Source organism: Tauraco erythrolophus, chromosome 4 (assembly GCF_009769465.1).
Source record: "Tauraco erythrolophus isolate bTauEry1 chromosome 4, bTauEry1.pri, whole genome shotgun sequence".
Taxonomy (NCBI): Eukaryota; Metazoa; Chordata; class Aves; order Musophagiformes; family Musophagidae; genus Tauraco; species Tauraco erythrolophus.
This window is the reverse complement of record NC_141468.1, coordinates 40,458,026-40,483,772: the sequence shown is the minus strand read 5'-3', so window position 1 is coordinate 40,483,772 and position 25,747 is coordinate 40,458,026. Positions and strand designations below refer to the sequence as shown.

The 25,747-nt window shown below is 40.4% G+C and overlaps 1 protein-coding gene across 1 annotated transcript in view; it reads left to right on the top strand.

The window, feature by feature from the left end:
• GRIP1 (glutamate receptor interacting protein 1) overlaps nt 1-24,777 on the top strand; it is a 234,943-nt gene extending 210,166 nt beyond the window's left edge. Inside the window, 10 exon segments of the mRNA XM_086609897.1 lie at nt 3,360-3,504; nt 4,586-4,725; nt 4,905-5,093; nt 8,519-8,672; nt 10,441-10,641; nt 13,066-13,177; nt 13,328-13,372; nt 15,821-16,054; nt 22,976-23,122; nt 24,541-24,777. Coding sequence (XP_086466023.1) covers nt 3,360-3,504; nt 4,586-4,725; nt 4,905-5,093; nt 8,519-8,672; nt 10,441-10,641; nt 13,066-13,177; nt 13,328-13,372; nt 15,821-16,054; nt 22,976-23,122; nt 24,541-24,777 — 1,604 coding nt within the window.
• The last annotated feature ends 970 nt before the right edge of the window (nt 24,778-25,747 follow it).

The window sequence follows — 25,747 nt, the reverse complement described above, 5'->3', positions numbered from 1 at the left end:
AAGCTTGATGCTAATAGATGAGAAGGCATGGAGCACTCCAAAACAATTTCTAAATCACAGAATGAGATTATTAGACTTTTTTAATTTCTTATGGCATGCTTTTGAGGAGGAGAAGGCAGGGAGCAGTGGTTCTTCCTTCCTAGATTCTTGTTTCCTTGCTGTCTTTCAAACTCTTTATAGTCATTTTTAAGTATTTCTGGCTCTTCTTTCTGTCTTCTGTTTTCCTTCCTCTGCTGTCTCTCCAACTCCTTTCTTCTCACAGTTGTGTGTGTCTCAGAGCCGTGTTCCTCTGTGCCAGCCATGCAGGTGAGGCTAGCAGCAGGGTAGTATATGTCATGTCCTCCCCTAGACCATGCTCTTCTTTGCTCTTCTGCCTGTATTGATCAGACGTTACTCTGCAGAGCAAGAGACTAGTTAGTGGACAGAGCAGAAGCACTGCAGCAGAGGTCTGCTTTCCTTAAATGTAGTTTCCAAGAACTATCCACAATTGCATCCCAAGAAAAGAAGGAGATCTAAAAAACGTGAGACCCAAAAATCATGGTAGTTTGATTATATTTCCTCCCTAGATGGAAGTATGTTTTCAGCAATTTTTCTCTTTTCTTTTTTTCCTGCCAACGTCCCAAACTGAGGACAATTTTACTTCCTAATTAAACTTACGGCTACCACTCTTTTTAATATCAGAGTTCTTTGCTTTCATGGCAAAACTGACCTTCATTGTGAATTCAGGCACATGCATACCATGTTCTTGGACAGCTCACGTTTCTGCTGCCTGGAAAGAGCACTGAAGAGAACAGTGTAGCAATCTGACATTTGTCACATTCTCTCATTAATTTTCTTAACCAGAAGACAGACATAATAGACCAGTCTCCTTTCCAGTCATTCACTAAGATCTATAAACTTCCAGCTCTCATGTGGCAGAACTGCTGTATGATTAATAACTTCTTATTCACTTACCAGATAGCAGAGAAGCATCAGTATTGTGTCAACCCTTAGCAAATACGGACTATTGCATTTTCAATTAGCTTGGTGGGTTACTTCTCATCCTTCGGTTGAAGTCTTGTACCGTGTCAGTGCCACACCTGCGTAAACATTATCAGCATTAGATCCCAGAGGATTTGTTGTTGTTCCATAAATGCTCTAGCAAGCAAGAGCTGTCACTCTTCTGCTGTGCAGTGGCAGCTTACATGCTAGCCCGCTGTATGCCAGCCAGGGGCCTCCAGTGGGGTCTTGGGAGTTGGGTGCTTCTGGAAAGAGCATGTCAGATCAAGTGCAGTTGATGTGAACTGTGCCAAAACGCTGATGATAACGCCTCAAGTAGGAACACAAGGCCAACACTAGGCATGAAAATCACAATGTTCTTTGCCAAATAAACACCACTAATTCTTCGCTCCTTTGATTCTGTATGTGTACCATTTTCTTCATGTGGATAGCAAGGGGGAAATAGGAGGGAGCTGGAGTGGGGGGAAACTAAAGGCCTAAATTTTCTGCAAATTGGGAGAAACAAAGTAGCTCCAAAGATACTAGTGTTTCTCCAACTCTGCTTCAGTACCATGTTCAGCATTAGAAGAAAGCAACTCTGAACCTTTGCTAGCAATGCAGGTATCTTTTTCCTTTTAAAGTTTTTCTACCTACAGGACAGAAGTGGGAACATTTGAATTTTCTAACTTGTCTCAAGGTTAGTTCTAGTAACATTTGCGGAATGTGCGTCCTAGATGTTTTCCACACTCGCTGAGCCGTTTGAAATGTCATTGCCCACAGATCTAGGAAAAGTTGCCTGCCAGTCCAGACGTGCTGACTGAATGCCAATATCATAAGATGGGCAAGGGAGCATTTGTTATTTTTATCTGAGAACAAATCTGGCATTTTAAACTTTAAAATATCCCTTCACAACTCAAAGATACTGCAATTGATTGCCCTTCTGCTGTGATATTTTTTTTACAATATGTAAAGAGCATGCACTGTATAAATACAGGAGCCTTTTTTGTTGCTGCAACTCCTGTGGGCTATTGTTTAAGGAAAATACGTTGTATTTAAGCTTTCCCAGTGATGAATTCTTCTCCATTTCTGATGATTGTTTGGGAAGACTGAAATTTCAAAATAATGCAAAGGACTTCATGCAATATAATGAAATCAAATCTACTGGAGTTATTATTCAACTTAGTTGATAATTCAGAATTCAAATTTTGATTCCATTACAAAAGCTTAAAATTTGTTCATCAAAAACATCAAATATATTTCAGATTCTCTTAGTAAGACAGCTGCTCATCTTATCATGACTTTTGACTTTTCCCATAATTCTTTTAAGGAAGTTTGGTTTTAAAACTTTTGAATTATCTTTGATTGTAAATACTTTCCATTCATTTCAAGAAACAGATGAGTACCAGTATTTATACAATAGTAGTAACTTATCTTTTCCCTAATAACGCGCCCTTGTGGCAAAGGCGGCCAACAGCCTCCTGGGCTGCATCAGGCAGAGCGTTGCAGCAGGTCGAGGGAGGTGATCCTTCTTCTGCTCAGTCCTGGTGAGACACACCTGGAGTGCTGGGTCCAGCCCTAGGCTCCCCAGTGCAAGAGAGACATGGACATATTGGATCAGGTCCAGCAAAGGGCCACAAAGATGATGAAGGGGCTGGAGCATCTCTCCTATGAGGAAAGGCTGAGAGAGCTGGGACTGTTCAGCCTGGAGAAGAGAAGGCTCAAGAGGGAATCTTATCAATGTATATAAATATCTGAAGGGAGGGTATAAAGCAGATAGAGCCAGGCTCGCTCTCTCCAGTGGTGCCCAGTGACAGGATAAGACGCAACAAACACAAACTGAAACACAGAAGGTTCTTTCTGAACATCAGATAACACTTTTTTGCTGTGAGAGTCACCAAGCACTGGCACAGGTAGCCCAGGGAGATGATAGAGTCTCCATTCTTGGAGACATTCAAAAGCCGTCTGGATATAGCCCTGGGCAAACTGATCCTGGTTGGCCCTGCTTGGGCAGGGGGGTTGGACAAGATGACCTCCAAAGATGACCCTTCCAACCTCAACCATTCAGTGATTCTGAAACAAAATAGCCTGAAGTTATATTTTAATAGAAAAGAAGATACAAAGTAAAATGTAGTCTTAATAAAATGAAAGGATTTTTGCTATTGACTTCAATGTAATCAGTTTTTGGCAATAAAAAAGAAATTGCACAAGAGAGGTTTCTTTTTTTTCCAAAAAATACTCCAGTAGAATGTGATTAAGAAGTGTATCTGAAATGTAATCCTTTGAAAATGTTGTTTGATTACCAGTCACTAGACTGAATGTGCTATTTTTTTCATTCCCTCTTTCATAAGAAACCAATTGCATCCCCTTGGCATTTATTGCAGATGAACAGGAGAGCTCTGGAGCAATTATTTATACTGTTGAGCTCAAGCGCTATGGTGGGCCTCTTGGAATTACAATCTCTGGTACTGAAGAGCCCTTTGATCCCATAATCATTTCCAGCCTTACAAAAGGAGGATTAGCTGAAAGGTAAATTAGAAAGCAAATTATTTTTAAACGTTCTTTTTGTCAAGATAAAGATTTATTTTGTTTACCTGAAGATGCTAATTTTCATGGTTTAGCAATTTATTTTTTTGTAATTCTCCAAATCTTAGTTTATCATCTTTTTGCTGTTGTTTGATCGTTGACAAGTTCAGGAGCATGAGCAATATCTTAGCAGGATGTTATTGCACGTACTATACAAGACAGAGCAGAAGATTGTGCTCCTTATTAGAAATCACCTAGGAAAGACTAATTAATCAAACTGCTCAGTCAGTTTAGCAGCTTTTTAAAAGCAATAGTCTTGTATAGGACAATAGGCAAGGACACACTTCATGTGTCTAAGTTTATCTGAACTTATTTTATATTTATCTGCCACTTAACGTATACATAAACTTAATCTGTATATGTAGTGTAATACATCAAAGCAAGCATTATGCAAGGAGCAGAAATGCTCCTTGTGGTAAATGATGGATAGAGAATAATTAAAATGCCACAGTCTTCTATCACCCGTTATTTTTAAGATAGGTAGAGTCATTGCAACTGGTACCTTTGGTGGTGGTTTCAGAGAGAACTTACAGCACACAAAACATGATACTATGCACAGCCAGAACAAACAGTGCATTTACACAGAGAGAATTTATTTTCTTCTCTTGATATGATCTATCCTAAAAGCCACATCAGTGAAATAGCTGCTTACTTGCTCACACTGCCATTATCTGTTATGTTGTGAGACTTCTAGAAGCTTGACTGTCATTTCAGAACCTACTGAGTTGTCTGAGATTGCTCTTAAACAGGTGGGCTGCAACGAATATCATCCACAGGTGATTAACTCAACTACCACAGTAACACAGAAATCCACATCTCCGTGCCTCAGCTCTGCTGTTGTCACTACAACAAAGGTGGCTTGCTTTAAGCATTTCTAACAAAAGAATTACTCTGCAACACAGCTGTAAAAGCAAAATGAAAGAAAGAAAGGGAGATGAGACATTCATGCTCCAGATATGCAAATAAATTGCCTTTGTTGCTTCTTATGCTCTCTTCTCAATGTTTTACTTCTCTCTTATTGTAGGACTGGGGCAATTCACATAGGAGACAGAATCCTAGCAATAAATAGTAGCAGTCTGAAAGGAAAACCTTTGAGTGAAGCCATTCATTTATTACAGATGGCAGGAGAAACTGTCACCTTGAAAATCAAGAAGCAGACAGATGGTGAGTATGGCCAAGGGTAGCATCAGTGGTCTTTACTGCATGTGTTGTTACAGATAAACAAGCATTCAGGCCATCCCTGGAAAAATATCCTGTCAGAAGTAAAAAGCATATTCTTAGAACTGCAGTAAAGCAATAACCACCACACCCTTTTCTTTTTTTTTTTTAATAATCCTATTCAGCTACCAGTCCCAAAAAATTTTCTGTCCCTGTGAGTCACATAAGTGAACTGAGCGATGCTGAAGATGAAACCTCTGCTGCACAGAAATCCGGCAAGCTCCCAGACATCTATTCCACTACTGTCCCAAGTGTTGACAGCGCAGTAGAGTCGTGGGATGGATCTGGTATTGATACCAGCTTTGGAAATCAAGGTACTATCAAGAACGCAATCGACATTTAAAGTAGAAATTATCACCTTCATGACTGACCTTCCTTTGCCTTAAAGAGAACTTTATCGGTACCAGCTATAAGCCTTGTGCTTTGTAATGTGCCGGTGTCTCATTATGACCACACGCCTCGCCAGGCAGCATGATTTCTTACACTTGGCTGGCCTCAGATTCATTCTTTCATGACAATGTGATGTGTTATGAAGCATTTATCAATACATTAACAGGCTTTTGTTAGCTTTACTGACATCTGAATAGCCCCGTCCATAGCTCATCCACAACTAAATGAGTTTATCCTTCAAATACAGATCAATGCAAGGCACAGAACACACTGAAGGGGTTCATGAATTTGATGCCCATATGCAGTAATTTTTAACTGACAACAGATTTATTATAAACTGCTGAAGGGGCAACGTTAGGCATTGCTCATGCTTTGTAAATCTTTTGCTTCTTCCTCATTCCTGCAGCATTAACATCTAACTTTTGGCTCTCAAAACAATCATTCTATTTAAAGACATGATTTTCCTTAACAGTAAATTTTCTACTTCTGTTTGACTGTTGTAAGACACGTTTGTGAAGGATACAGTGAGGGATACAGACATCTTGTAATATTCTAGATAATACGAAAAATAACTTCCACACAGCTTCAGTGTTTTATTTAACTTTCTTTAAAATGTTTGTTTACATAGTGAAGCAGGTATTCCCACTACCTGGCAGGTATTTGGACAAGTAGATCCTTACCTCAAATCATTTTTGCTCGCTCGCTCTGGTTGCATACATTCTTCCAATTTTATTTCTCTGTTTCTTTCTGTTGCTTTCCAGGGGCATGGGTAGTAGCCCATGGAAAGCTGTTTTGTACCCTCACACAGAGAACTGAAACTGAGCTCTGCCCAGCAGATTTCTCATATAGGCTGAAGTTCTGTGCTGATTACTCTCATCACTGTTTTCTAATATGCCTGCTCAGTGATAACACTCACGGTTTCTTCTGGAAAGCAGAACGTTTCCTTTGAAACCTGCTGAGCTACTTGAGATTAAGAAGTAGCTGATGTCACTACTAGTGGCCATTTTTTTCTGTTCGTCAATTTTTAAGTATTTCTTAGCCTTATTGCATATATTTGGCATCAACTTACTTTAAACAAGATAGTCTCAATACCTTTAATTATAACTCCTGTTTTCTACATTTTACTTTCAATTTACTGTTAAATATAACATTTTTTTAGTACTCAGTGTATTATGCTATATTCCCCCTGTATAATTTGTATTTCATTGGAGTTAGCATTGGGGTGAATTTGTCCCCTTTTCTGTTTTTAACTGGTTTGGTCAGTTTATCAAAATAAATCATGTTAGATTTTCATCTGATCTTTTTAAGTTCTATGGAGAAGTATTGCTGAAAAAGTGCCAAAATTATAGTTCTCATTTCCTGGGTGAATTGATGATAACTGGAGTCAGTTGCTAAACTGTGGAAAGGATTGAGGCCCAGACTGTTTTCCAAAGTCCTGATGATTCAAATGCCATGCCAAAACTAAACCAGTATCTCAAAGCAGACTTTTTTCTAACTCTCAAGAAAAAAATCAGCCCAGACTTGGCTGGATACATGGCACTTCTGCTAAACAGCCTGAGCGTAATCAGAATTGCGCCTTATCCCTTGCTGTGGTACTAATGTGACCCACATTTCTATTAAAGTTCATTCTGTCTTGACCTGTCAAGTTGAGTTTGGCTTCTCTCCAAACCTTTCTTGGCATAAACACAGGCTAAGCAAATTAAGGAGTTTGGAGAATGTTTCTGGAGCACCAGATAATGCTTTATCCTATTAGTTAGTTATTCAATGCTAGTGAGCAGTCTTTTCTCTCCTTGAATTAATACCCTGTTTTGTACCTTTGTCTAATGTGTCTGCCTTACTAATCCAGGGCCTTCCCCACACAGCAGTCGCGTTTTTACAACCAAAACCTTTCTTAGGATCTGGGAGTATGTTAATGTCTGCCAATTAGCTGGAGAGTGCACACAACTCTGTAGTTACATGGGATTTGAGGGACACAGGTCTAGACTGATTTATGGAAGCAAATTGCACTCTTTAGAGCGGTAACAGCAGTGATATTTGTTAGTCATCAACAAAATAGAACTTCCTAATCCGATATGCACATCAGAAAATGCCAGCTATAGAACTAGGAAAGTGTCAAGATGAAAAATATATATATATAGCAGCTCTACTGTCATGGATTTTGCTTAGCAGATCAGCATCAGCTTGTGACAAGGTGATCCATGTGTTCTTCTTGATACATCACTTGGAAGCCAGACTGTCTGGGGTTCCTACTTGAAATTCATATTACACTTAATTCAGTTAAAGAAATACCATTGAACTAATACCAACATTGCTTGTATGATAAAAGCACCCAGAAATAAACTCTTCAGGTATAAAGGCCATCTGATGCCACTTATGTAGCCTTGATACATTTGGAAATGGCTGATAGAGAAATCACTTTCTGCAAGGTGAGCTTTCCAAGGGTGTATATTGGTCCTGGGCATGTGTGCCCATGGCGAGACGGGCCTTTTTTCAGCTCTCGGAGCCCTGGCAAAAAGCAGTAGCTCTGCTAAGTGCCAGTCTCCCTTCCACAAAGGGGCATGGGTACAGAGATTCCCATGTTGGCCTTTATGCAGGGCAGTGCAGGGCTGTGACAACACAGTCCTGCACTCTTATTAGCGAGTCCTTGCCTCAGCGGTGCCAAGACAGCCACCCTTCTTCCTCGTTCTGGCATTACTCCAGTTAATGGTCACTCAAGAGCCTCTGCGCCATGCCAACTTTTGCATCTAGGTAGCCATTCTACAGATGGATAGTTTGTGCATAATTGACACTAGTATTTCACTAATTTTTTGGCTGCATTGCTTCCAAATTTGAGAAAGTTACCAGGAGGAAGAAAAAACTTTATTGCTAGTCATCTGAAAAGTCAAGTTGATGGGGTTTTTTTAACACATTCTTGCAAACTCTTTTTTCAATATGTCTGAAGCACAGTTTTCTTAATAGTTTAGGCTTAATTTTGGGCACGTTGCACATGACCATGTTAATACATATTTAACACATCCATAACACGTGATTTATTCAGTAGTATTCAATGTAAGATGTCAAATTGGAAATTGAAAAATTGCAAAGATGTCTAGAACTAAACGTCAGAAGCAGCTGAGACATAAACAGTAGAAGAACAGTGTTAGATGTATTTAAGATTTTGCTTTTGAGAAGCTCTAGAGCACACCTACTTCCAGGCATAATTTAGGTCATAAATAATCTGACTACTACTGCAAAAAAAAGGTAGCAATCATGAGTCCACATCCAATTTCTAGAGAGCCCAGCTTCAGAGATGTGCTTTTCTGTCATTACAACACATGCAGTGCCATAAACATATAATTCATCTTTTTAGGACACAGCTATCAGGCTTCAGGATATAACTTCAATGCCTATGAATGGAGGAGTCCTAAACAGACTAGTTTGTCGCCTCCAAGCAAACCGCGAAACCACCCATTTCATGATACAGGGCTGAGTGATGACGAATGGGACCGACCTACTGCAAGCAGGTAAGTTCCCATACGAGTTTATGTTTTCTGATTTGCAGCTGCAGCAGTGCCTCAAAAGTGAACACTTACTGTCTGGAATGAAATTATGTTTTTCTAAGGCAGCTATAACAGCTCTTCCTTTAAATATGAGATATAGTATTTATACTTCATGAAACTTATTAGGGTAGATTAGTGACATTTATGGAAGATTATGATGCCAAAACTGATACATATATTTATTTTGAGTTACTTCAGGCAAAAAAAACCACAGCATTTATCTCTTAAGAATAAACAAACAAAAAAATTAGGGCGTTCCCCTGGGTGAGATTCAGAAAAAACCTGCTCTGTTTTCACTCCACAAAAATAAACCTACAAATAGAGTGGCTAAAGACAACTGGCATGTTAATCGTTTGTCTTCCATGAAAATTCTTCATTTTGGTTTGGGCAAAGAAGCAGAAATTACAGTCATCTTCCATAAATGCTTGAGACATCCGCAGTGATTCAATATGAGAACAAAGTGATCCAGGTCGAAATGCCTTATCCAAAGCTATGGTAGTTTGCCATGCATTCATTCCTTTTCTTCTGAGAAGTAAATCTCCTTTTCAGTGAATTTTGCTGCAGGCAAAAGAACTTCCTGAGGGAAAAATGTTTAGTTGACAACGCTTGGAGATAGTGAAAGACCCAAAAGTCTCTTGTTCTCTATTCTAAGGCTGATCAGGCAGTGGAACCACTGCAGAGGCTTGGGTAATTCCTGCCAAAGAACAGCTCTTCCTCAGACAAGGGAAGACAGACATCACAGTTAGAAAGATTTCTGTGCTCTTTATATCCATCCTCAGGACTTGCAGATATGCATGTCCTTCATTAGAAATAGTTTCTTGATGTAACAGCACAATGACCCTGAAATCCCAGTCTGTGAGAAATTCAAGTTTAGTACTAAAGAAAACCTTTCTGGTTGCTGTATAAACATACTGGTTAAGTAAATCCGTAAGGTCCAGTCTGTTACCTTTGAAATACAAATCAAGGCAAAGCTTAGATGCCAGTGCTGCTTTTCAGAATCTGAATGACGAATCCTCTGATACAGCAGATTGCCCAGTGGCATTTTGTCTGGAGACAAGTCTGGCAAGATGATAGCTAAGATCAGAGCAAGTGTGAACTCTCAATCCCTATCCAGCTCCTTTGGTCCCCACTGGCCAGAGCATACTAGAGGTTTTCATAGGTTAGTACTGGACAATATTTAATAAAGGAAATGACCATAGTTTTCTTCATACCTCCCATTCTTGGTAAGTTAGTATCTTTAATTTGATAGCAGCGTCTTTATCCACAGTTAAAGCCCATATTTTGTTTCTCAGATGAGATGCAGCCATAGATTTCAGAACACCTACTGTTCTGCAGTTGCAGAAGTAATAGACTGAAAAAGTTGATGAGCAGTGAACTGGGAAGCTGGATCATAAAGTATAGAATATTCTAAATTAAAAGCTTGTCTTCTTGTACCATTTTAAAGCACTATTCAACAGAAAGTGTACACATTGAAGAGTCTTGTTCTACTTGTCAATGTGACTTACACCTGAGATATATGGCACAAATTAAAATAATGATTATTTTAACCCCGTATCTGTAAAATGGATTCTGACACACCTGATGATGTTCCTATACCAAGTGCTGGAGTATTTGAGAAAGGCATGTCGTTACAGGGATTCCAGAAAACCACTTCTTCTCTGCCTCTAGCTAAGCAACTTTTCTTCTTCTCTAACACTAAAAACTAATGTTTTCTTATCTTTATTTTGTGTAGCACAGCTTCCAAGAATATGTGGCAACAGAAGGAGACTGAGACATTGGGAGAGAACCAAGAAAACCCTTTAAAGCAAACTTCCGTAGAAAGATCAGGGGGAGAGAGCATCAGAAGCATGAAGAAAGAGGGCAAGATGTGGAAAGGTGCCTCTGGTGGGCAAAGGAAAGGTGGGGGACAGCTGGAAGAGTGGAATACTTCCAGGTAGGAGAACAAAGAGTTCATAGGAGTGAGATCCAGCTGGGCTGAGGTGGGGGTGGGAGGGGGAATGAGGAAGGGGTAAGAAACGAAAAACAGTTGAAATGAGAAAAAGAAAAACAGAGTAAAAGCAGAAAACATATTCATTAACGTGCCAGTGAGTGACAATGAAATTTCAGTTGGCAAGCAAATGAAACCAGAGAGCTTAAACTGTTCTGTAGCCTGGTGTCTGCCTATCCCTGGCAGGTAGGACAAGTCTGTTATAGTTCCTGCTCCAGGGAAAATTTTTTGAACATTAAAACAATACTTACAGGAATGAGTCTGCCAGATCCTAGAATATCCTATCACTTCCTGAATTTAAAGAAGAAAAAAAAAAAATATTTTGTCTCTTATATGGCAATAAGAACCAAATCATAGGCACCTGTGTCTTCCTATCTGTCCCACTACATCTCCTTCAGCATTTTTATGTGTCTAAATTTCTGATGGCTCTTTAAATAAGCATCAGAAAACCAAATATATTAGTTAGAGGTCAAACAATATTTCACATGACATAAAATCAATCTCTCAGGTTTCAGGGAAAAAAGCCATCTAGATGAGAAATTATTTTGATACCTCTTTTTTCTGGTGCAGTAGCTCAGCTACAAATCAGTTTATTCACGTGGCTGTAATGGAGATGCAAAAGTTGAGCATTTCACACAGCAGGAGACAAGACTCAGAGAAAAGGCAAAAGAGGAGGTGATGGCAGAAGAAGGAATTACTTCAGCTAAAAAGAGGTCCAGGCATATAGGCATCGTGATTTCAGATTTCACAGAAGTCGGAGAAGAAATGGACCTAGGAATGGTTCTAGGAAATCCAGTCTTTACTGTCACAGACAATTGCCTCAGATAATCCTGTTCATTAACTCAAGTTCCATTTTATATTATGCTATTAGTATGCAGTATAAAGAAAGGGAGTGTAATGGATAAATTAGTCTATGTTCAACATTGGCTATTAAAACAGCTACTTAGGTTTATTGAAAGAGTTAATTTCAGAAGTCAAGGATCTTTCTAAAATCATGTTTTAAATACTTTCTTATCTTGCATGGGAGGAATTGCATCTGTGATCTGAGTAGGTATTCTCACCATTGCTGTATCTATTGCAATATCTTAGAAGGGTCACTGATGCTAGATGGAGAATCATTGCAATGAGAGATTGAAATGGCTGACCATTGTCTGCTTGACTGATCGTAACTGTAAGAAAGCATCTCTGAGGCAGAGTATCACGTGTGTGAAGCATTCGAGCTGTCGTTTGTCATGCTGGGCAATTCTCCTATTTGAAAGCTGTTCTGTTAACAGTGTTACGTTCACGCTATTCTCAGTAATACATTGTTTGTCAAGCAAGGCCTCAGATGCTTCCATAATAGTGTTTGCTCTGTTTACGTGCTGTTAAGCACCACTAGCTGCAGTCCATGGGCAGCTGCTCCAAAGTAACAGCTTGCTGCCACCAAAAGGGTGAATTCTCATTCTTTCCTTCCTCATCCTTCCCCCAACTGCCTTTCACATAATCAGCCCCTTCCCGTGCAGCAGCTCCGATGCTTGTGTGAACCTTCATTGAGCTCATTCCCCTTGCTAAGACAGCAAAAAGCTCCTGCTCCCTCCTCACACACACACATACACTGTAATGGTGTTGCTTTGGGCTATGTTGCTGCAGTCCAGAGTTGTGTTTTTTATCAGACCGCTCTTGCTGGGCAACTTCCCCAAGCGTCGCTGTCACCAACATCTTGCTCAGGAGTGCTAGCAATAAGGTTTCGGTGAGTTTATGAAACAGCAGAGACCTAAGTCTCTGTGCAAGACAGTTGCATCCCTGAAAGTTTCTCTGTGTCTGTGTATGAAGAGACTGGAGCAGTTTATATGATGGCAGTCAGGTGGGCTTAAATTTATAATGATAAACGCAGCTTAGGCTGAAGGAATCAGGTAAAAAGCACCACCATCCCTCTTTTGCAAAGTGCTGTTTGCAAAAAGGAGGGCTATTTTCGTATTCCCTGGGAGAAGTCTGTGAAGTTGAAAGGTTTTATTGCAAATATTGGTTGCATGGAGCAGCTCTGCACACAGCTACTGGTTGATTCATTAATTTTCGTAGGGAGGTTCCATTTTCAATCCAGTAAAAGTGTGTATTGAATTGTTCTTGGAATCCATTTATCTCCTTACTGAATAACTCGCTGCTCAGATCCTGCCAGCTGCTAGCGACTGCCAGGTTATGAGAAGACTTGTCTGTCATGTGCTCTGCATGTCCATCCAGCCTCTCCTGATCAGCGACTCTTCCCCACTCTCCCGCCTACCTACCGTAACGTTCTGTCATTCACGTTGCAATCTGTGGCAAGGCACATGTGTAAAATGTATGTTTCGAGGGAAAAGAAGTCCACGGTTTTTTAACCTCTCATTGTAAATCTAGCTTCACAGGTACCCATGATAACACCGAGGCTGACCAGGAGGAAAATTTCTGGTCTCAGGCTCTGGAGGATTTAGAGACCTGTGGCCAGTCAGGAATTCTGAGGGAACTAGAGGTAGAACAATCTTAACCTTTCTTTCCATTTATAGAGAAATATAATTGTTTTGGTTTGGTTTACATTCATTTTATTTTCTCCTTTTTTTTTTTTCCCTTAAGTTGCACTAATCACACCGATTCATTTAAAAGCTTTAACCCCTCTCCACAGGACAAGGCTGACAGGCGTCTGTGTTTGAGAAACATGACTCTCTTGGTACCTACCCTTTACCTTTATATTTTCGCTTGTGCAGCTGCCTCCCCCGCCCCTAACCAGAGCTGTTTTCTTTTGTACAATGCAACCAAAATTCTATAAACATGTTCACCCCAGAGCTTTTGACTTGCAGCTTCTGCTGTTCATAACCATTGGTGCTGTCTACACAGGCAGCAAATAGCACAGAACTTCTTAAGTGGGCATAACCGTCCTGCAGCAACGCATCCCATTCTCTGACAGACGCTTTATGCAGCTTTTCTTAGCATGTTGGAGGTTGTCTTTTCAATTGAAACTTAATTTGATTAAGATGAACATAAAAGAAAATCATCTTTCCAAAATGTTTACTTATAATCTTACCACTCTGCAAAAAAAGATGCCAATGTGAGAAACATTTGTTATACAGCAATTTCTTCACTACCTAACAAATTTTCACATTTCATCCTGAAGTTAATTGCAAATCTAACCGTGCTTCGTGTTGGATTGTGAGGGGGTAGAGGGGGAAGGGAACACAGACAGAGTAACTTTTGAGTCTTTATTTTTCTAATCACCTTTTCTCCAAGTCGTCTAATCAGAACAATTAAGATTATACTGCCACTTAAAGCTGCGGAATGAAAGGTCCTAAAATATTTTCTTTTATGTTCTTTTAAGTTCCTGGAGCTGCAAAACTGGCAGAATCTCATTTTCATTTTTATGTTATATAAAGTCCTTTAGCAGCCAGGAGGAATGTGAATGGCATAACTGGCTGAAAGTTTTTCAGTTCAGATTAATTTACTTCCTCAGATTTATGGCTTTTGTATTACATGTATGGGTAGCAAAATGTGATTCTCATGTATTTGTTACTGCAAACCAGAGAAATGAAGGAGAAAATGTTATACTGGTTTAATTCCATAGTTAGATATGGTTCGGTACCGCAGGCTTCTCTAGCAATTTTCAATATTCAGAGCACAATAAAAGTATATGGAAATAGATCATTCCAAAATGGAAATAGATCATTCAGGCTGACCAGAATTCAGTTACTTCGAGACATTGAATATTCCTCAGCCTTTCACAAAAGTGAAATTCAGAGCTGTAGATGCCGTATCATTTATAGCATCACCATGTTGCACAACCCACGGCTCTGAAAAGAAAGCAAGGCTCATTCAGTGGGGCAGGATGCTGAGAATGGCGATGCCTCTATTTTATGAAGTGTCATTGTGTAGTCAAGGACTCCTCCTCATTTTTCATTTCAAGGTCTTCAGCCAAAGAGCAAAGAAAACTGTTGTTTGCCAAGTTCTCTGGCTGCTTTGGCTCCATCACGCAGTAATATCAGTCATTACTGAGCACAAGGGAGACCGTTAAGGCTACAATATATTATCTCGTAGTGAAAGTAGTGCTGGAGCTGGGAGAAAGAAGGGTGACAGATGTGCTCACCAGAGTCAGAAGCAAACATTTATTTGCCTGTTTTCCCCTTCATTTTTACTTCTCATTTTCAAGCAGGCTGCCTGCATCCTGTCCCAGCCAGAGTTCAGGTTTTTTACTTTCCCTTTTTACTTATCCATCAGCACCAGGGAGAATAAATGAGAAATTCAGCCTACTCTACCCCAGCAGTGGCTCCTTTGTACCATGGCTGTGCCAGAGTGCGTTTGCCTCCCGTTCCCCAGAGCAGCAATTCTTTCACAAGGGAGGAGGCTCCTTGCTGTGCATGGGTGCTTTTCGTGTCAGTCCGTCCCACCCAGTGGATGAGATGACTGCCGTCATCTTCTTTCAAGATTTCACCCTCCGTGTATTCTTGCATCTAACATAAAAGGCTAGCTTTTACGGAGTTTAAAAACAGCAGTGAGACGGGGGCTTGTATCTCTGAAGCGTTAGTGCTAAGCTGAGGCAGTTACTCTTGCAACATGTGTGTTACGCAAAGTTTCTTCCCAGGCAGTGGGCTCACCTGCACTGAGCATCCCGGCCCAGGAGGGTATCCGGGCACGCTCTCTGCCAGTGCTGACTCTACAGCTGCCTACAGATTCTGCTGACTCACGTTTTTTTACCTTGCACACACAGTCTGAATTGTAAATGCCTTCCTAGAGCTCCTATTCCAACAAACGCAATTACGCCGCAACTCAAAATGTCATTTCACTTACGTGTAAAATATTTTAAAAATAAGCAGTTATACTACACACTCTTCAGTCTGCCAGGGGACTAGCTCACAAGCATAGCTGTTCTAGTGCTCAGTATTTTAGTTTGAAATGCCGTCTGGAAACTTTTGTCCGTAGGGTTCTGTTATTGCTGTTGTGTTTTGTTGTGGTTCTTTATTTTATAGTGACTTGCAAGCAGATTGACCATCTTTCCTCTTGCCTTTTGCTGTGCCCTGAGTGATTGTGTTTTAACAAAGAATAGAGACGTTTTTCCTACTGCTATGAATTAACCACTTACTTAACCCACATTCTCTGTTAAAAATTAACCTGTTCATTAATGCTTTAGGCCACAATTATGTCAGGAAGTACACTGAGTTTGAATCACGAAAACCCACAACCTCGTAGCCAGCTGGGAAGACAAGCCAGCTTCCAGGAAAGAAGTACTGTAAGGCCACATTACAGTCAAGCTACTCGTAGCAACACATTGCCATCAGATGTGGGGAGAAAGTCCATGGTTCTGAGAAAAATTAAGCAAGAAATGAAAGAAATCATGTCACCAACTCCTGTGGAGTTACACAAGGTCTGTAATTTTTCTTTTGACAGCTTTGAAATAATACATTCAGCATAGGGAATCTAATTATGTGGCAATACAGTAAGCACTTTTTATAATGACTCCACAGATGTAATTTGGGGGCCATGCATATTAGTTCTTACAAACACATTAATGATATATCCTTGTGGGGGAAACAAACAAATAAGATGCATCCTTGTCTACTATTTTGTTTTACAATAAATCCTCAAAAGGGACTGCTCTTTTGCAAGGAGGATCCACTGGTAATTTGAATTGACAATACCAATAACTCATCTCTGCAAAATGTGTTCATTAAGAAAGCAAAGTTTAATTTCTAGAAAATACATTTCTTTAGGAAATTACTGAGGAGGGTTTGGGGCTCCCATTGGTCCTTTTTCAAATTAACACTCATTTTGAATCAAATACATGAGACTCAATGTACATAATATAGAATGTTATTTCAAATTAGCTATTGCTTGTCTTCTCTTTATAATTCCTTTGTTTTAAAAAGGATAAATAATCTTCAGTCTATGCAACTTTGCACTGCTCAAGACTGTTGAAATCACCTGGTGATATGAGGGTGGTTCTCCACCCCCAAGGAAGTTCTGGATAAAGTATCTTTAGATATGCACAACAAACACCCTACCAGCTCAAGTCTAAAGTCCAGTGAGGCCATAACAACAAACGGTTTCCAAAACTTTGGGGGACATTATAATGCTGTTCTACTTGCTGGGAATGAGCATCCTATCCCCTGCACCCATCTTCCTCTTAAAGGTCTGAGATCTTCCCAGAGAGGCGGCAGAGAAATTTCGTTACGAGGTCACGTGTTGTCATTCTCGAGAGTTGCTTTGGTTTCTAGCCCCTGTGGATTTGACTGAATTTAGTTCATAGTTCATTCAGTGCAGTTTAGTGAGGTAAGGACTCACTGAGTATGGGCTGAACAAGTGTTTGTGGAAAACAGCGAAGGGTGGATCTTATATACGGAAAATTAATCCGTTGCCAATGTAAACCATCAGTAGGATGTGTTGGGATGGTTTTAAGCTATTCATGTATCCAGCTTGATGTGAGATGTAAAACAAAACTACACCAGTAGGTATTTCATGGTGTGTTCACATTCAGCAAAAGCACAGTTTTCTCCTATGGATTATAAACCCAGCCTTTCATGATTGATAAAATAAATCCTTTGCTGGAGGGGAGGAGTCAGATTTCTATTAATGAGTCGGTATTCTATAATAGCTGCTGGCTCTTAGAGTCCTGTACAGTAAAAAATATCCTGTCCTCAAGCTTGCTCTCTCTTCAGTTTTCTTTTTTTAAAGATTTGCGGTGACTTTCCATTTTAGTGATTGCCGGTTTTTGTTCAGATGACATAACCACTTTTGCACTGTCTGCTGAAGTGATGTTGACTTCGCTTATACTGTCTGTTCTGTCATCCAGAAAAGAGTCATTGCCTTTCTAAAAATCTAAAATTTGAGCCAGTCATTTAAGAAAAATAGGAACCAATGACTGTATCTTACAGTCTGATTCACCAAAGTGGGCTTTTACCCCGATGATGACACATGCAGGTTAACCCAAGCATCATGGACTGCTTTTGTATTCATGCCCGTCTTAGCAGGTTCTTATTTGTTACTTTTCTTACTGTTTCTTGTGTAGCAATGTGCCTATTATTTTCTCTCCCCTTCTTAATTTCTATGTTAGGCCTCTAGTTTAATAACCTGTTCAGTTGCTATTTCTCAGGGACAACTTGTCCGATCATAGTTTTCCAAAACAGCTGCAATGTCACAGGAATGACTTCACTGTCAGATAAATGCCTGAAGTATTTTTCGTAACAGGTCTTGCTGGTAAACATGCTCTGCCCTCTGCAGGCAAATGTCTTAATCAGCTGGGCCACTGACAGGACAACTCGTGAAATAAGAACTCTTTTGGAAAACTGTGATGGGATAAACAGTCTTGGAAACAGAAGCTAAGACACAGCTTGCCTAAGACTTACCTCGGCAAGACATTCAAGCATGTACTTGACTGTACGCTGCTGAGCTTTCCCGGTTTCTTCACCAGGACAGTCCAGGTCCCTTTTTACTGTCTCAGTGCAATGACTCTGCATGCCTGTGTGCCCTGTAGATCAGAGTTCATACCTTAGTTTGATTCCAGAAAGGTAGACCAGCTAAGGTCGATGTTCCACTAGTTTTCCATAATCTGATTGTGAGAGAGTGAGAGTACATGATTCTACCAAAGAAAAAGCCACACGTAGAAATGAAATGCATCAATAGCCAGTCTGATTGGATAGGGTAAGAGAGAATAAGACTGCAGAAAAGCTGCTCAGGCTACAAACAGAAATGAGTAAGTCTAATGGAACAGCATGGTGAGCAGATGACATTACTACCTTGTCCTTCTCAGCTATACACCTGTCAGAAAGGTAACACAGTCCTGAGTGTTATTTTGCTGAGTGCTGCAAACTTTGCAGCAAGTTAACCTGAATTTGTCACTGCTCTTTCTTACCTCACTGCTTTACATTCACCAAATGTGTACTTGAACTGTCTTTGTCCTGAGGAAGCTCGGATTGAGATAAGTGTCACAGAAATCTCTTCAAACATTTGCTTTAGATGGTTTAATAAGGAACGTTTAATTTAGCTGGATAGCATATTGCTGTATCAGTACCCAAATTTAATTAATGTCTTTAATTTATTTTATCTACCTAGGTAATCATATAGATTAATATTTTTCTAAAAATCATAGTGGACCATTTTTTAAAAGTTTCATAGAGCGTGCATTCCTCTGAGAGCAAAAATATGCACTAGACATTAGATAATTTTTCAATATTATTATTGCAAGTAGTCATTAACGTAAAATTACAGTCAGTTAAAATACCTCAATAGCTGATCTGTGTAAGATGTATGAATTTAAATTAAGCGTTTTCCCAGAGATTCGAGAGGGAGGAGAGGCATAGAAACAGACTGAAAACTTGTAAGCTTCTGTTTAAAATTTGTAACTATTTAATTGCTTATGAAATATTAATTAAATTTCCATTTCGGCTTTCTTCTTCCCTTAGGCTCCTGATGTAAATTTAAAAATCTAACAAATGGCCTATAATGGAGATTGCGCTATTGAGATCATACCCTCCAAACAGTTGTGATCAGAAGTACGGATAAACTAGCATGATTTAGGTGTTGCATGAATTGCCTGCAATCTCATACCCTTCACACAGGGCTGCACTACTGGCAAGCAAAGATGAGAAACCTGTGTGGGAGGGCTTTGCCCATACCCGTTATTAAAGAAAAACGTGGGTATTTCAGACAGCAGGATTTTTACTCTGTGAATATACACTGCCCTAAAGAGAAGTAGCCCCAAAATTATAACCTATAATACAAAAGAAAGTTCTCTGCAGATGACTTGCACCTAAAAAACGTGACAGCTGTCAAACATGCAACAAATTGCAACCTCATCCCTTAAGTCAGTATCTGTTTCTTTAATTTCCAAGCTCTTGTTAAGTAAACCAAAAGTCAAGAGAAGATAGCCATAGAGGAAACAGTTTTTAAAAATATGCTAGGATCTGTAGATCTGAAGAACCACAGAAATGAGAAAATGTTTTGATACATAAAAGTTGCAATTGCAGGGTAATGAGTAATTTCCTTCCAGGGTGCTCAGTCCATATAAATCAAGAAAGTCCAATCCGAAGAAGTCAGAGGACAATAAAAGACTTGGAATGATCAGTCTCAAGTTCTGCTCCTCTCCTCACTCTGTGCCCCCCTCCCCATTGCAGCACTTCCCCCTCTCCCTCTGCAGCAAAACTCCACTTTCACAGCCCTTAGCATTTGCAACGCCCCATTTTTTGGCTCGCAAGCCAGGCATGAAGTAGCACATGCATTGTTACAGACAAGACACAAGGTAAGGTGAGCTAATGTGGAATGGCACTTCCTATAGACCTGTAGAGCAGAATTTGTGTGTATTTTGTTTGCTGATAGACCGCTCACTAAAAACAGGGAAAAAAAGCAAAACTATGTTAGAACATACAAATGGGACAGCCATCTGTAGTACATGCAGAATTATCCTCTGCTCCAGGGTGGCTTTGATAAAGTCTTAAATAGAGTGTCCAGTTTGGGGTCTGAAAAATTAGAAGAAGGAGTCCAGCGAAAAACAAGCCTTGTTTCACATCGCTGCAGAGAAGGAGAGAATAAAGTGATGTTCTCTGTGGATAGCAGCAGGCTTCAGTCTCAGAAGGCTGATTTAGTTTAGACCCAAGGAGAACATCTGAAGCACTGCAAGGGACAACTTTAATAGACTGTGGAGTCTCCCTCACTGGAGATTTTAAAAAGCAGGACAGAGAAATGTCTCTCAGAAGTGGGTTAGATGCAGTTGAACCTGCCTTAGGACAAGAATACAGTCTAGATGGCTTCAGAGAGTTCCCTGTTTTGTAAGCTTTTGTAGTTCATCTGAGGTTGGATCCAGCTCCATTTAACTCCAGTGCCTAAAGGAAGAGGAAGGGGAAAAGATGTAGGCGGAAAGGGGAAGTTCTGTCTAAAAATTGTGCCATCTGTGCTAGAACAGTATATAGTATTTTAAGTCTTCTCCTCGTAGGCACCGTGTCACATTTTTACGTTTACTTTTCAAGACTTCTTTAAGAAGCAGTTAACATGAAGCACTCCTTTGTGATGGTGAGGGAAAAAAAGTACCTCATTTGACAAGAATTTGTGTCTTGGTCCAGTGATAATTATTTTTCCTTTTTGCTAAGATATGCATACAAATCTGTCAATAACATGTATCTCCCTCCTTTATTTATGTTTTTTTGTCTTTTAGAATGGTAGTCTTACAGCTCTTTCATAGCAGCTTCAAACTTACTTCAGATCAAAGCAATGTTAGACATGCTATGATATCACAAACAAAAGCCTCTGGTGATAACAAATTATTAGAAGCTTCCCAGAGTGCTGCTGGTACAGCAGCTGTTGATATAAATTAAAATCATTCTATGATGAATTATTTTGAATTTGCAGATAGGTTTCTCAGTAGCTGGAATACCCATTGACTCCTAAAATTTGCACTGAAATGGAAGAAGTATGACAGGTTCAGCAAGAGGTTTCTTTGGGGGAAGATAGGAGAAAAGAAGGCAAAGACCTTAAACACAGCAGCCACTGGGAAGTTGAAACTGACAGCTCATACCCAAAAAAGTCACTGGCAGGGAGAAAACCTTCAGCTTAGTTAATGGGACTTTAGGTGTGGCTTTCCGCTTTGCTGTGCTGAACAGAGGGAGGAAAACAAGGGAAGAGGAGGAACTGGTGTGAAGTAAGGGACGAATACTGTGTGTGGGTATTTGTGCTTACTGTGGCATGAGGAAGAGATGTTCTCACAGCAGCCCAGCAATGCACCGGCCACGTCTACAGATAAAACAGTGCTAATGCTGCAGCAGCTGGCATTGTGTCTAACTTCTCCCAGCTGTTGCCCAGGATAGCTACCAAACTCACTAGTGACTCCATTCTTGTTCTGGTTAGAGCACTGCTGATATACCACTAAAGCCAAGTAAAGCCAAGGAGACTGCAAAGAGCAGGAAGAAAACCCAAAACCAACTATCTGTGCTGTTTGTTCATCTGACCAAATCTTTCACTCCTGTTTTGAGACCACCTTGTCTGTTCTTGCTTAGCTTTTCACAATGGCACTTAAGGCCGCATCTCTGAAGCTTTTGCGCTGTGCCCCAGCACTGCGGTGCCTTGGCACTCTTCTAGGGAATACTGACTGAGTCCTTGGCAGCACAGTCTGAATTTGGTCTGGGCCTGCCTTGAGCAGGAGGTTGGTCTAGAGACTTCCCGAAGTCCCCTTCAATTTGAATGATTCTGTAATTCAGAAACACTAGAAAGGAATTCAGTGGCTGCACACACGAGGATGCAGCACACGGAGCAGTACTAGTACCAAGCCATTATAAAACTACAGAGCACTCTTAATGTTGTTGTTTTACTGGCCAAGGTACGACAAAAACCAGTATTTGAACCCAAACTGACCTAAGCTATAGCAGTAAAAGCACCATTTTCAATGTGTGACTGTATCTGCACCCACATTTTGTGCCAGCATGAGTGTCAGTCAGATGTCACACCCCTGACTCACAATTTACTTGCATAGGTCTGCATTCCTGATGTGAGAGAGCAGCAAGAACAAATAAAAACCTCACAGAAATAAAACCTAAGCATACCACATACCTACAAAGAAGTCTCTGAATCTTTTCCCATCAAATAACTGAAGTCACAAAACTACCTACGAGGCCTTGTTCTCTGAACACCTGAAAAACCTTCTCCTAACAGTTTTATTAACTTCTATTTCCTGCTTTTGAGTGATCATCTCATGGCTATGTAACTGTGAGCACACTGCCTGCAAGCTCTGTCTGAAGGAGCCTTGTTTGTACTTTTAATCTTAAAAGATTGCATTAGAACTCTTATACTGAGCACTTTTGAGATTAGGCTTTACAGGGTGGACCACTGCCTGGCCAAAACCAGGCTGGCTAGGGCTTACGGTGCCAGTGACGTTTATACTCTCTGGAAGTTTTGGAAGACACACCACCAATTGTTGGGTTGAGGCCAGGTCTTCATGCCTGAAGCAAAACTAAATCTACTCCTGTACTTGGATCCTGGCAACTAGAGAACAAGGTAACAGAAAACTAAGATTTAAAAAAATGACACCACAAAAGGTGGGCTGAATACTGCAAATTTCCAGCTGACAAGCAGAAGTGAAAAGGGCCGTTGTTTATTACGGAAGAATAAGGTGGGTTCTGAGCATGTTACTAGAATGTCAAAATGGAGATAACTCTTAATACTGTAAGTACCAAACAATAGGTAAGTGATCTCTCTGATGTGCAAAAACCCCACCAAAACCACCTTAGGAAGAAAGCCTGCCTAATGCTTGTAGAAACGTGGACAAAGGTTTTTTCCTTCTCATCATGTCACATCACCTCCACAGGTAACTTTGTACAAGGACTCTGATGGAGAAGACTTCGGGTTCAGTGTCTCAGATGGTTTATTGGAAAAAGGAGTGTACGTTAAGAACATTCGCCCAGCTGGCCCTGGTGACCTGGGAGGTTTAAAACCATACGACCGACTTTTACAGGTAACGTTTCTGGCACCGCACAGGTTTCGCGTGAAGGGCCATGATATGCAGATTACTTTCTAAAAGGATCTGTAACCATATCACAGGCTGTTTGGTTATTTGAATACCCAGTGGAAAACTGCAGGAAGTGTTTTCATCACTTATTTGGAACAGTCTTATCATCTACATTGCTACATTATCTCCAGTACTGTTCTTTCGCCTTTCTACTGGGAAAGAATGTGTGTAGGGGGACTGGAAGAAGGACAAATGATGGTAATTGCTCTGTGCCACAGGCTGTGTAAATCACTTGGAGCCTTGGTAAGAAAAGGCAGCAATTCATGGTGACTTGGGCTTTTATGCAGTGGCACTAAGGGTAGATTTTTCTGTGACATCAAAGAATGGTTTGGGTTGGAAGGGACCTCAAAGATCATCTAGTTCCAACCCCCCTGCCATGGGCAGGGAAACCCTCGACTACATCCAGTTGCTCAAAGCCTCATCCAGCCTGGCCTGGAACACTTCCAGGGATGGGGCATCCAAAACTTTCTGGGCAACCTGTTCCAGTGCCTCACCACCCTCATAGTAAAAAATTTCTTCCTTACATCTAATCTAAATCTGCCCTCTTTCAGTTTCAAGCCATTGCCCCTTGTCTATCACTACACACCCTTGTAAAAAGTCCCTCTCCAGCTTTCTTGCAGGCCCCCTTTAGGTACTGGAAGGCTGCTGTAAGATCTCCCTGGAGCCCTCTCTTCTGTGTCATATTTATATAAACAAATTCTTTCAGAATGTTAGGTATTTCAGAATTCCAAAGGAGACATACAAGGGCTCACTGGCAAGTTGAAATTTCCCAAAGAATTTCCAGATAGATTTGTAATTTTTGCTGTTCTTGATAGATTTGAGAATTGTTTCTGTGCTTAATCCAAGTTGTCGCCTGACACAGTTGAAATAACGTTAACATTCAGTCAGCACCACACTTACCAGAGTGCCAAGTTGGACTGTGGTGAAAAAAAATAAATTATTTGTCAACTAGCCCAATAAAATACTTCAAATAAATTTATGTGTATTATATAAAACCAGAGAAGACCTGAACTGAATCAAAATTTTAGATGCGATGTATTGCATTTAAATTAATGGACACCATGAAAGACAGAAAAACTGTGTGCTTTTAAATGTCATTTATGGAGTGGGCATTGTGACAGCTGCTAACAGCTATCACCAGTGGAAATACGCCCCCACTTTAGCTACCTTCTCTTGAGGGGCGAGTAGAAAACTTCACTGGTGTCTTCAGATCAGACACCATGGTTAAATAGTCTTGTATTGGGTGATTCTCTACCTGGAATATTTAAATCAGGTTCCATGGTCTCAAGGATGAATCTGTTTCTCTCGTGATCTCATTTCTTTTTCCTAAAATGGTAACAAACCCCGATCTTCTAATCGTTCAGGTAAACCACGTTCGCACTAGAGACTTTGACTGCTGTCTAGTTGTGCCCCTCATCGCAGAATCTGGCAATAAGCTGGAACTGGTGATTAGCAGGAACCCACTGGCGTCTCAGAAAGGGAGCTCAGAACAACAGAGTTCAGCGAGTGGGGAGTGGAGCGATCAGAACAACGCCTTCCTTCCACAGGGTGGACACGCTAATCTTAATCCAGAGACACGGGATCCTACAAATACGTTATAGCAGAAAATCATTTAGTGGGACATTCGGTGACGAAAGACAATTATGGTGCTAAATCCCTTTAAGAGTTCTCTGAGAGTGAGGCTCAGTGCTACAGAGCGCTAAAAAGCACAGGAGGTCAGACTGTCTGTCTCAAGGGTTCTATTAATTCTCGGTTACTTTTGAAAAAGTTTAATTCTTTGTTAAGGCGAGTCATTCCATTCTAAACAATCTATCATTAGCAACAGCACGAGAAATCGTTAAGGGCCTTCTTCCCCCCACATAAGAAACCGGGGAGATGTTTAAAACATGATTTAAGTGTTCCTCTCCCTTCAGCAGCAGCTGCTGTGAGGGAAAAAGCACGGAGTTAACCTCTGCTAACAGTGGTGTCCAGGTGACATGTTTTTTAAAAACATTTTATCAGAAAGGTGCTGTCTGCTTGACAAGGAAGAGGGGTATGCTGCACCGGGTTCTCCTGTTAAATGGCTGGAGCTGTGACTTTGGGGACCTTCATTCTGCTGGCAAGAAGCGTGCACTCTTCATACAAAGCACGGTTTAGATCATTTAACAAAATGCTTGTAGAAAGCTGCAGTAGGCGGTGAACATTACTCCTCCACTTTGGTAAATTTTGTTAGAACATGTGTTATTCCCTATGCAATGAAATATTTAACAGTATGTCTTGCCACCTGTGGGGATTTTTAAGCAGAGACTTTTTTAGTGGGATAAAACCTCTGAAGGAGGATTACTGACAAGAGTAAACCTGAAATGAGTTCAAACAAGTTAGAAAGGTTTTAAAAGAAAATGGCTTTTTTTAAACTATGTCAGTGGAAGATTGATACAAAAGCTCTTTAACGATCCATAAACCTGTAAACTTGTACTGTCACACGTGAGCTTTTTAAGTCAAACAATTTCCTGAAGGGACACAAGTCCTGTTTAATATGCTTTGTTTTCAGCCTTCTTTATGATAAACATTACCCCCTGCAACACGTTTTTA